General features: G+C 47.5%; 1 protein-coding gene and 1 non-coding gene across 4 annotated transcripts in view; both read left to right on the top strand.

Annotated features, from left to right (window-relative positions):
* Window positions 1–215: 215 nt before the first annotated feature.
* On the top strand, window positions 216–286 carry TRNAG-GCC. Its single transcript has one exon. It is a non-coding gene; the product is annotated as a tRNA-Gly (tRNA).
* CRCP (CGRP receptor component) overlaps window positions 234–13,935 on the top strand; it is a 28,963-nt gene continuing 15,261 nt past the window's right edge. Inside the window, exons 1-6 of one of the 3 annotated variants that reach the window (XM_015413646.1) lie at window positions 234–577; window positions 3,072–3,249; window positions 9,529–9,565; window positions 10,255–10,353; window positions 12,142–12,236; window positions 13,529–13,640. In XM_015413646.1, coding sequence (XP_015269132.1) covers window positions 3,233–3,249; window positions 9,529–9,565; window positions 10,255–10,353; window positions 12,142–12,236; window positions 13,529–13,640 — 360 coding nt within the window. In that variant the 5' untranslated portion in view covers window positions 234–577; window positions 3,072–3,232. Of the gene's footprint in view, window positions 578–3,071; window positions 3,250–9,528; window positions 9,566–10,254; window positions 10,354–12,141; window positions 12,237–13,528; window positions 13,641–13,935 lie in introns of those variants that run through there. The other 2 variants (XM_015413645.1, XM_015413644.1) reach the window with 2 other exon arrangements.

Here is a 13,935-nt window from a genome sequence, read left to right as displayed (position 1 = left end):
ATTACTTAAAACCCGGAAAATCTACAGCAACTAATTCTTTTTCCTCTCAAATGTTCCAGACTGTTAGCCGCAGAAGGCAGTTCTTGGCTTCTGGTTTTTTTTAGAGGTCTCAAACGAAACCAGATAAGGAGTAAAATCTTGCAGCCGTCAAATCCCTCGGAAAGAGCAAGACAGTTACCTACAAGTACAGTAAAGGAAGCCACTCTTTCACAAATGCATTGGTGGTTCAGTGGTAGAATTCTCGCCTGCCACGCGGGAGGCCCGGGTTCGATTCCCGGCCAATGCAACAATGATTTTTCCCTCCCCTGATGCAAAATAAAAAGACCCCTATTTTGATGAATGAAGAAGCACTTTCTGTGACCTTCGCCTTCTCTCTTCCCCATTCCACCATCGCCACTTCTATTGGGCGGGTGGGAAGAAGCCTCGGCGCCGTACTTTGTTGGGAGGACGACGCCGGGAGCTAAGCCGCACGACGAGGACGACGCGCCGGCGGAAGGCGGAGGCCTCCTCGCGTAGGAAATCTGAGGAGGCCCCGCCGGGGATCTGCGTCGCCAGGACGGAGAGACACGATGGAAGTGTAAGATGGCGGGCGAACGGGCCCCTGTTTCCTTATCGGAGCTCCCCTCCGTCAGTCACCGCGGGCCGCTCCTGCGGGGTTCATCATGGCGCCACCCAGTCGCAGGAGAGTCCGTGAGGGTGAGGGGAGAGGATGGGAGAAACGCCTTCCCCCCCTAGTATAAAGGCACGGGGGGGGGGGGGACACCAGTCTCCCCCTCAGTTGGGGGGGGGAATGGGCACTGCTTGAGGTACCGGGTGCCCCTTGCTGCCACCCCAAGTTGGCAGCGTGACTGTGCGCGGCCGGCCCACCATATTGGTCTCCCTCCCCCGGCGTCGAAGGAAGAGGCTACTGAGGCATATTTTGTGTGTGTGAGGAAAAACTAGCTGCTTTGCCACTTCTCTCCCCAGTTCAAGGCAGTTCAGTTTTCCCCTGAAAAAGGAGTGGGGCCGGGGAGAAAAGTAGCATTCTAACGTCGCGCTCTCGAAGGACAGGCATAGATTCAGGTGGTCAGTGCTGCTGGTGTCTCCTGCTATCTCCTGCTAAATGGAGTTGCACATCTCTCACTCTGTATCTGTGTTCCCGGCCATCCAGAGCTTCCATCTGCTCCTTGTGTCTCACAAAGTTTTGAGTTATTGTATTACTGTGCTTCATATAGGCATGTTGTGTTTCTGGAGATCAGGCTTAGTGCATTCGAAAGATTTAAAAGTTTAATAAATTAATAAAAAGGAAAAGGGAAAAAAAAGAAGCGGCGGCAGGACGAAGTGTGAGACCAACACAGTTGTATTCGAAATGTAAGTTTTCGTGCGCAAAAGAAGTGTGTTTTGCGCACCAGAGCTTACACCTTGAATAGAACTTCGTTGGTCTCGAAGGTGCCACTGGACTCAGACTTTGTTCTAAGGACAAGCAAGCATGGTTATTCCGTCGCCGCTGAAATGATAAGAGAGGCTTACTCTTCTTTGCGGCACCTTAAAGACTAGGGTTGCCAACGTCCAGGTGGTGGCTGGAGAGCTCCTGCTATTACAACCAGGCCACAGAGATCAGTTCACCTGGAGAAAATGGCCACTTTGGAAGGTGGGCTCTATGGCATTAGGATGCATTTAAGGCTCTCCCCAAATCCCTCCCTCCTCAGGCTCCCCCCTCCAAATCTCCAGGTATATCTCAGCATGGAACTGGCAACCCTGGCCCCTGCCACACGGCAGGGGAAAAGCCGCCAAAAAGCGTGGCTTTTAAAAGCCGCGCCAAAGTTGAAACGGCGCGGCGGGATCCCACGGATCCCCTGGCCGCGCCGCCTTTCTCCCCGGCACGATCAGACGCCGGGGAGAAAACACAGATCGGATGGCGAGCCAGCCGAACTGCGCATGTCGGAGCATGCGCAATTCGCCTAGGAGCCAGGGACACGCCGGCGCAAGGATGCGCCGGCGATCAGACTCCCAGTTTGCGGCACACCATTGGGATGAACCACCTCGGTAGGTGGTTCCAACTTGAAGCGGTTTATCGCGTGGATGGGCCAGTTCGGGGACGGAAGCACTACGCTTCCCAGATGTTGTGGTGTGATCGCGGCCATTTGCTCCGCCCCCGAACCGTCCCGCTCCCGGCCCAAATCCCCTCGTGTGAACGGGACCCCTATGACTATAACAGGGTGCTTTCACACACGCTAAATAACACACTTTTAGTGCACTTTACAACTGGATTTTACTGTGAAATGGTAAGATTCACTTGCAAATGGTCGCCAAAGTGGATTGGCGTTATTTAGCACATATGAAAGTGCAGTTTGACTGTGGCGCTATATTCCCTGAGCCAGAGTCCACTTCCTCAGATGGGTTGTACTGCCTCTGCCAACCCAATGGGACATTTCATCCCTCTAGCAAATGAGCCCTGAGTCAGGAAAACACGTGCCACAGAGAAGTAGTTCATCTTTAAGGTTCCACAAGACTCTTTTACTCCAGCATAAGCTTTTGTGGAATAGCGCTCACTTCTTCAGATGCTGTGCGTGGATGGTGGAAATCAAAAGGGAAAACTGCATTTCATCCTGTACTACTTGGTGTCCAAGTCCCCTCATTCTTCTTTATATTATTTTTCTCGGCCCTTTCCGTTTGGCTGTCAGGTGAAGATCTACTGCTTTGCATCTGACGAAGTGGGCTTTATTTCACACACTCTTGTGCTGGAATACAATAAAGCTGTGTTACTCTGATGGTGCTGCTAGATTTCTGCAGTAACAGGCTAACATGGCTACTCATTTGGAATTACAAGACTCTTTGTCATTTTAGTCTAGTTGTTCATTTTAGTGTACTTAATTTAATTTGATGAAATAATATATACTGCACTTCCCTTGAAATAGTATCTATTCCATAAAATATGTGTATGAGTTTTAAAAGGTTTGTGTTTATTTTTTGTTTCAGTTTTCAAAGTTACATATACTGCTTTCCCCGCAACTTAATAGGAGGCCTTTTAAAAACCACAATGATTTGCTTACTTTTATATGTGTGTTTATTCTTCTTTTTGTATCCTGAAGGAATAATGTACAACAATAAGAATGGAAACCTTTAAAAGGACAAAAGCAACCAAGTCTGCAGTCCGCCCCCCCCCCCCACTTGGAATTTAGCTTCACTGATCTCAGTGGGATCAAGTAAAGATGCACAAGTATCAGGCTGCAAGTGTGTTGAAGTTTCCCTGATGGATTACCTGCAGAGGTGATTCTGACTCACTCCAGGAACCAAACAATGGTGGTTAATGCAAGTAGTCACCCCCCCCCCCCGAGTTTAGAGAGGAAGATGCATTCTAGTGAGTTTGTGGTAGAATGCCAGGCAGTAATTTCAACAACAACTTTTAAACCCTGTTGAATTAAAATTAAACATGTCTTTGCAGAAATCAGGCCCGGTCACACGAGAGGTTTTGGGCGGGTAGAGGGACGGATCGGGGGCGCAGCAAATGGGCGCGATCCCACCGCAACATCTGGGAAGCGTTGTGCTTGCGTCCCCGATCCGCCCCTTCCACCCAAAACCCCGCTGCAAAAACGAACCACCTACCGTGGTGGTTCATCCCAGACGGCCGCATCAAAGCCGGCCGTGGGATCGCCGGCGCGTCCTTTCGCCCGCGCATCCCCGGCTCCAGCCCAAATTGCGCATGCTCCGGCATGCGCAGTTCGGCAGCCTCCCCCTCCCGACTGTGTCTTCCTCCCTGGCATCTGATTGTGCCGGGGAGCAACGGTGCCATGGCTAAGGGGATCCATGGGATCCCACCGCGGCGTCTCTATTTTGGTGCGGCTCTAATTTGCCGCACTTTGGCCGGTGTTTTCCCTGCCGTGTGGCAGGGACCTCAGTAGTCCTCAAAAGAGCTTAATTGTGACTGGCTTGTGCCCTCTGTGTGTGTGGAATAATGATTAATATAAAGGTATCCCTCTAGGTAAAGCAGAGCGAGCTCACAGTTTATGCTACATGCATGAGAGCACATTTTTCACTCTGAATTTAATTAACCTGGATTAGATGAGGGCGACGATCGCATACGCATACATTTTTTTTCCTCCTGTCGCATATGATTTTCAAGTGGCTTAGAGATTTTATAGGTTAACTATAAAATCCCAAACTGTATGTAAAAACCCTAGAAAATAGTTTAAAAATAAGACCAAACAAGGAGCAGCAAAAACCATGCCATCCATCAAATGCTTTAGCAAACAAATCCGTGTGCCTGAAAGGCAGCAGTGGCGCTGTGTGATTTGCTGTCAGGATTTTGGCGCACATGAAAAATAAAATAAAATAAAATAAACCGGCTGGATGGGAAGTCGGGGGGTCTGGGTGGTAAGTCGGGGGGGCCCCGGCCCTGAGATGCCCCACTGTAGCGACGGGCCTGTTTGCTTGGGGACGGGGGGAGGCATTCCACCAATGGGGCACCATCACCACAAAAATCCTTTTAACCTTGAATAGGATGGCAGTGTCCCGAGTAGGGCCTCAGAAGAGCCACTTGGCTGGGTATAAATCTCTTCCAGGAGACCAGCCAGGAAAACCTTACATAGGCCCCGGTCACACGGGCCGGATATCCCGGGGGGGGGGGGGGGGGGAGCTATTGCCCCCTCAGTTTGATCCGCGATTATGCGATCAGATGCGCTGGCGGCACACCACGGGTCCTTCCCTCGGCGCTGGCGGGTAAACAAGGGACCGGAGGGGAATGCTGTGCGCCGGCGCGATCACACCATGGGAGTCTGGAGGCAGCCCGTGGCAAACGCTTACTAGTACCTTGGAGGTACTACGGTAGTTTTTTAACTCGCATTGTCGGCGGTAAGCCACGGGTGCGCTCCACTTCCCAGATGTTGGGGTGGGATCGCGCCCGGATAATCCGCTCACCATCCGTGCCTCTCCCGAGGCAACTTTGCCGTGTGACCGGGGCCCCAATTTGGGTTTCCTTTCCCCCCCAGTCACAGATATCTTAACTCTGCTTTCATACACCTTGGATGGTGCACTTTAGCGATCATTTGCAAGTGGATTTTCCTGTTTCACACAGGAAGTGCAAGGAAAGCACATTAGCCAAGGTGTGCAAAAGGACAGGGAAGTGACCTATTGACAGTAGTTTTTTAATGGATTCATTGCTAAGGTTAGTCTATGCTTTATGCAGGAGGCAGCTGGTAACATCCAGTGGGATGTATTGTGTAAGACTGCACAATTTTAATGTTGGACGAACAGATCTGGAATAGAAAATGGTGGACAAGTCCTACATCCGTTGCCTATTTAATAAGTACAGGGTGGCTCTCTTCTGGCTTAGATGCTCATATTGGTGTTTCTGATGGCGGATTTTCTGTAGCCCCTGTTTGGGTGGGTGGGTACAAAGGAGGAAGTCTGGGCCCCCATATCTATCCATAGGTGTTGAGGAAATTTAACAATGGGGGTTGTTTTTTTCACTGCTGTGTGACAAAGCACCAGGGGCTTGAGGAAAAGATGGGTTTTATGTCAGAGGATTTGAATGGTGGTCCCTAAAAGCAGGACTGTCTAAATTGAACGTTGTAGAGGCTGTGTGTCGTCCTGTTTATTTGAACTGGAACAGTCTTATTGTCTGTTGCAGTTTACTGTATCTTTGCCAGGAAGAAACCTGCTGTCCTTTTAGGAAAGCATCGAGTCCTTTACTAGAACAGTGCGAGTGTTTTTGTAGGACTGACTCCCAAGTACGTGTGTGCAGGATTGCTGCCTACAAGGAACAAACAGGAACACACGCATATCACTTTGATGTAGAGAGAAAAAATGCCAACAATGGTTCTGCACTTGTCAAGGACCATCTTCTCACCGAATCTCCTGGCATATTCTGAAGCTGGGCAGACTTTTTATTTTTGCTCAAAGAGAGAACGCTTTTTGTCTCAAACGTATTTCAAAAAACGGAGGGTAATTCTCTAACCCCGTTTGCATGTTCAAGCAGAATCCTGTACTATGCTGTTTCTTTGATGTGGTTGTGCAAAAGATCTTTCTTCTCACTTTCTATCGACATATTGGGTCACAAGTACCCTAGACATGCAGGGATTTCTCTAGATGGGGACGAAACGCAGAGATTCTGAAGAGAATTGAATTTACCTATCAACAAAAAGCTGCGGCCGGTGCATGCGAGTGTGCGAGCTGGCTTGCTGAACTTTCTCCTGGGTCAGCAAAACGTAACGAGAAGGCTAACTCAGCATATTTTTTTCTGAAGGGGACTTCTCTCCCCCTCCCATTGAATTTAAAAACAAAGCGGGATGGAACCTGTGGAAGTTTGTAGAAGAGGCGTTGAACTTGTATGAAAGTGATGAGCGTGACGGTTCTTTTCAAACCGCCGGCTGTGCTTGACATAATACATTGTACTTTTAAATATGTTCCAACAAGGGGGCCCCCGAGAAAAGCCTCCCCCCCCTTTCGTATAGCTCTCTTGTTGTCTCTGTTCTCTGTCTGTTCAGCAGAACCCTTTGTACCTAGTATGTATAGCGCTTACAGCTTTGTGACGGGTGTATGTGTGATTGTGGTTTGGGTTTTTTTTAAAATGTAACATTCTATTTATTTATTATTTAACAAAATAAAATAATTGTACCGGCTGCTGAACTGAGGTATGCATAAATAGGAAATGCAGGCATACAACTCCCCAGAGAACAGAGTCTGGGTGGCAATTAGTAGAACTGAGTTCCGATGGCGCTTGCTGGCTTTGGAGCACAGTCTTTCCAATCCAGCCACAGTTGCGCTTGGAGAAGGGCATGTGCGTGGACTAGTTGAGCAAAAGTGCAGGTGGAGAGTGAGCACTCCTTGCTCTGAGAGCAGTGCCGGGTGGCTGCGCAACAACCTTCTCTGGGTGCACGTTCAGATTTATGCCACTGGTTGTGATCCAGCAAGCCAGCTGCTGTCTGTGGGTCTCCTCTGTTGGACCGGGTCGTGTGCCTTTCAGTGCATTCAACTGCACCGGGGCATGGATACATTTATTAATTTTTGTCTTATGTAAAAAGTTTCGGAGGGTCGCCATGTTCATCTGCAGTTGGACAGCTAGAGGCCAACTAGTCATGACCAGTTGGTCATCTTTAGAAACCAACAAGATTTTCAGCATATGAGCTTCCGAGAGTCAAAAGCTCTCTAACGAAGGCAGCTTTGACTCTCAAACGCTCAGACCTTGAAACTCTTGTTGGTCTCTAAGGTGCTGGTGGACTCCAGTCTAGCTGACTTATGCAGGTCTTTCTCTTATTATATAAGACGTCTTTACATACTCAGAGCGGCTTATAATAAATCCAGGATGTAAACGTTTGTCAAATGAAAGTCAAGTCTCTCCTGCAAAGCAACCAGAATATGTTACAGCACCTGCTTTCGCTCTTCTTTGAAAGGAATTTGAAACAAAACTGAACGGCAGTGGCTCTGCTGATCAGATGTGCAACATTTCGCTGTTTCGTTCCCTCTGCCATACTGCAGCTTTATTAGCTTTTTGTTACGCAGACTGGTTTGTACCCTGTCACTGTGCTCAGCAGAGGCTGAAGCCTAAACTGGGGGAAGGTTCTTCAAGTGGGTTTTCTGCCAGAAGACTGTTCCTTAGGCTGGAGGAAGGCGGAGCAGAGGAGAGTCCTACCCAAGCCATCAACTCTCTGGGGCAGCCGGTTCCTTACATTCCCTCTGGGTTTTCTTGACAGTCTCTCACACTCTTGTGTGACCAAGAAACGTTGCTGAGGGTGAGGAGGGGGCAATTCTGAAAGGCTGGGGTCACCGGTGTCTCCCAAGTGCCCTCCCTTGACCTTCTCTCTTATAAGTGAATGATTGATTGCCTTCCCGCATAGGGGAAATCCTGTACTTGGAAGACATGGGCAAAGCTACACCCCGCCTCTGGCAGGGTATCCCAATCCTTGCTGGTATGGATCCTATTGGAAACCACAGCTCTTAGTGGCCCTTGCAGCATCTTAACTCTCTGTGTACGCAGCGCTGTCTATCACAGGGGGATTTTGCTTATAGACATCAATTAATAACCTTTATGCCTTTAAACAAAGAATCCAGACTTGGTCCTCGGATTTGTTAGAAGAGAAGGCCGCTGTCCTTTTGCCTCAGCCTCCAGGAGGGAGGGTTTACAGTAGAATCAGATAGACAGACAGGCAAACTGTGGTGGATCCTTCCTGTTTACTCTTCTACCTTCTGTCCTTTTAATGTGTAGACTGATACATTCTTAGGGAGCAATTTCCTGTCTCCTGACCTCACGCTTCCACTCATACACACACACACACACACACAAAGAAGGAGCATGTTTCTCTCCATCTTTGAAGAATGAATGCAGGGGCACTCTTCCCTGCATCCATACCCATCCTAGGTATTTAGAATAGACTCTATCTCTGTCTTTCATCTATCCTGTCTAGAATGGAGTTCCATATAATAAAGGTTTAATTAGGTTTATTAGGTCCATATAATAATAGGTTTAAATCTGACCACCGGCTCTGTGTAACTTTGTAAGTCTGCTAGCACTCTCAGTATCTTAGCTTTGCTGTGTGGTAAGCTTAATGCACTCTGCTACATTGACAGAGATTCCTGACTGTACTAAAACCAGAGAATCCAACAGTATTTGTATATTTTTATCCAGCCCTTCCTTCAAGTAGTTAAGGCAGCATCTATCATTAGGTTTGGAGAGAGAATCTGGCCAAAGGCCATGCAGCAAGCTTCACATCAGTGTAGGGATTTAAGCCCTGGGATCTGATGCTGTAATCACTACACCACACTGCGGTATATGGGATATGGGTGTGTGTGTGTGCGTGTATGTCATACATAACTTGTTAAAGGAAATGGCTGGATATCTCTAAGAGAGAGGTGAATTAGTAAGACAGAAAACACCGTTTTGTTACTTTTGCATAAAATGGATTAGCCAAGTTCTCACTGCTTCTCTTGAATGGCTATGGCCACATGCTTCATCAAATCAAATAAGATTATATTGGAGAAAAGGAAGGCTGCCTGACTCTTGATGGGTGTTTTTAATGGCAGCTCTACACTAAAGGTCTAAACCAATTTGAAACCAATTTAACTCGTATCTTCCACCAAAGTTGTACTTTTATAACCAGAGGCTGAGAAAGAGGTGTGGATCTGGTTTCTGTGTATAGTAGAAGCACTTCCTTGGTGCAGCAGAAGGAGAACAAGTCAGCCCATAACATCATTGGACCAGCAGGTGTGTTTAAAAGCTTAGAAGGAGGGGTGTGCTTTTGTTTTTACTTGAGCAGTCTCATCTGCATTCTCTTTGAAGCAAAGGCACTTGATGGACTCGTGCTAGTTAGGCTTTGATGAGCTTGGATCACACCTATGCAGTCTCCCCTTCCAAGAGAAGTGTAAAGCATAAATGTCTCAGTGTGGATTTTTAAACTTGTGCTTTTGTTACAGAGCATACTCCTCTTAGGACATTGTGAGGTAGAAGAGAAGCAGGGTTTCCTTAAGGTGCAATTGCTGCAGCAAATGAAAGCACCTTCCCCCCCTCAATTCCTTTAAAGCATCCTGATGTCTTTTGTTTTCTTTTTTTCCTAGGAAAGACGGAAATGCTGCCCTTCTCAGCAATTATGAGGTAAATTGATTTGTGCTGATTGATTACATTTCTGTCTTGCCTTTTTTTCACCATGAAATGCAGGACAGCATATTGGTGGTTGTGGGGTGTTTCTTGTCCCCCCACCCCAGCCCAGCACTGGCCACCAGACCAAGACCTGCTGAGTCTTATCAAGGTTGCTGGATCAGGTGCCCTTTCAGTCAGTGTATCTACTACGTGTCACAGTTTATGCGACACAATTTAGGGCCTGCCTAGTGCCTGAGAAGGAAAATCCAGATCTGTTCCCCCATACCCTTATCAAAATGGAGCAGTAACTGGGAACCTGGTTGGGACAGATGAGAGAGAATTCATTCATCAGTTCAGTTCAGCATGCTGGCACTTTCCTTGGCGTTATGTGATTTTAAACCTAGGGCTGCCTGACTTGAGAATTCAGTGGGATGCATTTACACTAAAGGGCTAAATTAGCTTGCAACCTGTTTAACTGTCATGGCGTCTGCCAAAGCTGCTGTTTCAGTGAGGGGAGGCTGAGAAGTTTAGTCTTGTAGAGCATTTGTCCCTTCCCAGGATTACAGTTCCAGATGTTTCTTGGTTGGGAGGCACGTTGCTGAAGAGGTGTGGAACCAGCATCGATAACACCAGGCTTGTGAAAATTTTGTTTTGGAGACCTTGCAGTGCTTGAAGCTGCCTAAGAAGAAAGCTTCTCTTTCCAGGTCTACAAGCTGTTGACTGATCTGAAGCAGCAACGCTGGGAAACCGGGAAAAGCAAGCATAGTTCTGGCCAGCAGAACCTGAACACCATCATGTATGAAGTGAGTAAAACCAGCACGGAGGACCTTCCAGTTGCCTGCCGCACCCTTCTCACCCTGCACGTGCCTCCCTTGCGCAGCAGCCCAACGCTGCCTGTCACCTCTGTCTGTCTACATCTCCTATGATGGTGGTGCTTGGGGGGGTCAACAGTGGGAGGGCTTCTAATGTCCTGGCCTCACTGGTGGTCCTCCTGATTGCACTGGTATTTCTGGCCACTGTGTGACACAGAGTGTTGGACTGGATGGGCCTTTGGCCTGATCCAACATTGGCTTCTCTTATGTTCTTATGTTCTTATGACAGCTGTGTGCCCACTGCGCCACACCCAGAACACAGAGCAGCCTCTATCCAGTTGCAAGTGGGTGGCTGGACAACATTGCGGTAGCTGATTTGGGGTTCGTTTCAACTCTTGGTGAAACAGAGAGTGAGCCGAAATATTGGGAAGTAAAATTCGAGTCCAGTAGCACCTTAGAGACCAGCAAGATTTTTGGGATATAAACTTTCGAGAGTCAAAATTCCCTTCGTCAGAGAGTTGAAAGTTACCGGAGGGTTTCCCCCCGTGTCTCCTGTTTAATTTTATTTGCAGCTACTTATTCGTAAAATGCTAATGTTTTCAGGTTAAATAACCTGGTCCAAAATCCATGACCGGCTGTTTTCTTTAGGGGGCCCAAGAGAGAGAGCATAAATCTCTCTCTGCTCTCTTGATCTCGTTCCATCATATCCGCCTTTTCCTGTGCAATACTGAGCCTATTTGCTTCAAAGGAGGTCTAATGGAATCCGGCAGAATCTAGTAGAGGCTAAGGGTGCTTAATGGGCTGCGGTGGCTCAAGTGGTTAAGATGCTGAACTGCAGACTGGAAGGTCTGTAGCTCAGCCGTTCGAAACCCGGGTGCCACATGACAGAGTGAGCTCCCGTCTCTAGTTCCAGCTCCTGCCAACCTAGCAGTTCGAAAGCAAGAAATTGCAAGTAGATAAATAGGTACCGCATCGGTGGGAAGGTAACAGCGTTCTGTGTGTCTCGGCGTCTAGTCATGCCAGCCACATGACCATGGAAATGTCTTTGGATAGCACTGGCTCTTCGGCTTGGAAACGGAGATGAGCACCACAACCCTAAAGTCGGATTCGACTGGCTTTCGAGCAAGGGAACCTTTACCTTTAAGGGTGCTTAATGGGCTGCAGTGGCTCAAGTGGTTAAGATGCTGAACTGCAGACTGGAAGGTCTGTAGCTCAGCCGTTCGAGACCCGAGTGCCACATGATGGAGTGAGCTCCCGTCTCTGGCCCCAGCTACTGCCAACCTAGCAGTTCGAAAGCAAGAAATTGCAAGTAGATAAATAGGTACCGCATCGGTGGGAAGGTAACAGCGTTCTGTGTGTCTCGGCGTCTAGTCATGCCAGCCACATGACCATGGAAATGTCTTTGGATAGCGCTGGCTCTTCGGCTTGGAAACGGAGATGAGCACCACACCCTAGAGTCGGTTTTGACTGCCTTTTGAGCAAGGGAAACCTTTACTTTTACTAAGGGTGCTTAGGATCTCAGCGCCAAAGCCTCAGCTTCCAGGAGGCTTTTAAAAAGGGTGTGAGTCTCTGTCCCTGTGATAATTTTGCAATCTAGCATGTCATTCTGAAACTGTTGGACTCTCCCTTGGAGGAAGAATTTACAAATACAGCCTGAGCCCCCATGATGTTTGATGCCTATGTTTTATTCTTCTCTTGCTTTGGTTTGAAGAGTTTTTACATTAGACTTCAGAAACAGGCATGACTGATTTGTACATCTTTATTTTTCTGTCCACCTAGACGCTAAAATACATATCTAAGACTCCATGTAAATACCAAAGTCCTGAGATCGTAACAGATTTCCTCTTAGCAGTGAAAAATCACAAGTTAACAAAGTAAGTATGAATAGTAAGTTAACAACGTTAACAAAGTAAGTATGCACAAACGGTGTGTTTGTGTATGCACAAACACACCGTTTGTGTGTGTTATGTTTGTTTGTTCATTTGTTTGGTCCTATAAAGTAAAAAATTATATCAAAACCCCCCCACAAAGTAAGTATGAATACTATTATTGTCGTAATTATGCTGTATTATTGCAGTAGTAATTATGCAAAATTTATTGTAGTAATTATGCAGTGACTATTATTATTGCATTACATGATAATGTAATAAAGGATTTAAACTGTTGGACAGAAACTCCAGTTATCTGGCCAGCAGAGGCATCAGAAAGAGGTTGCCGGATACATGCTGCCAGATAGTTTGGAAACATTAAAATGCACTAAAATTCAAAATGGGAATTCTAAGTCTGCAGCGGTTGCTAAATCCAGTAAAATGAACTCAAAGTAATACTAAATGATACAAAGATATATGTATATAGGGGGGTTAGGTTAAAGTGTACAGATAAACATCCTGGGAACTATCATATTGTGTGTGCAGAAACGATACAGAGTTTTAAGAACATAAGAACATAAGAGATGCCAATGTTGGATCAGGCCAAAGGCCCATCCAGCCCAACACTCTGTATCACACAGTGGCCAGAAATACCAGTGCCATCAGGAGGTCCACCAGTGGAGCCAGGACATTAGAAGCCCTCCCACTGTTGCCCCCCCCCCCCAAGCACCAAGAAGACAGAGCATCGCTTGCCCCAGAGTCCCTATCTATACCTTGTGGCTGATAGCCACTGATGGACCTCTGGTCCATATGCCTATCTAATTCCCTTTTGAAGCCGTCCATGCTTGTAGCACCCACCACTTCCTGTGGCAGTGAATCCAAGTGTTAATCACTCTTTGGGTGAAGAAGGACTGCCTTTTATCCGTTCTAACCCGACCGCTCAGCAATTTCATGGAGTGCCCACGAGTTCTTGTATTGTGAGAAAGGGAGAAAAGTACCTCTTTCGCTACCTGCTCTTTCCCATGCATAATCTTATAAACCTCAATCATGTCACCCCTCAGTCGTAAGAGCCCTAAGCGCCTTAACCTTTCCTCATAGGGAGTTTTCCCCATGGTCCTCTCCATCAGTACTTCTTTCTGAGCCCAGGAAAGATCACTCCCAGGGCTGCAGATTCCATGGTGAGGAACTGCGGTGAGGGTTAGTGGGCCGGAATGAAGAATGGCAGGGATATGAAATCTCAGCTCCTTGTCCCTCCTCACTCGAGTCCTCACAACCCACACGGCTGTTCCTTCCTGCAGGCCCTGTGATCCCAGGACTGATCCCTGCAGGGGTCAGAAGGAGCCAGAGAGGAACTCAGGAGAGCTACCTTTCCGCCCACAGAGTGGTAGGGTATTCCACACTACATCCCAGGTGAGCCTTGGCCAAGAAAATTAAGTCTTTAGTGACAAGGAAGGCAAATAGCTTCCCTCACGCATGAGATAAGTGCTGGGATAAGACGAAAAGTCCTCTTGTGGATTAAAAACGGGTTCATTAACAGGAAACAGAGAGTGAGTATAAATGGGCACTTTCCACAGTGAAAGGTAGTAAGCAGTGGGGTACTTCAGGGCTCATTATTGGGTCTGGTGCTTTTAAACTTGTCCAGTAATGATTTGGAGTTGGGAGCAGTGTTCCCTCTAAGCTGAGTCAGTGTGAGCTAGCTCACAGT

The sequence above is a fragment of the Gekko japonicus genome, unplaced genomic scaffold, assembly GCF_001447785.1.
Source record: "Gekko japonicus isolate JY-2015 unplaced genomic scaffold, Gekko_japonicus_V1.1 scaffold452, whole genome shotgun sequence".
In the NCBI taxonomy this organism is placed as follows: Eukaryota; Metazoa; Chordata; class Lepidosauria; order Squamata; family Gekkonidae; genus Gekko; species Gekko japonicus.
This window is presented reverse-complemented; position numbering and strand designations above follow the sequence as displayed.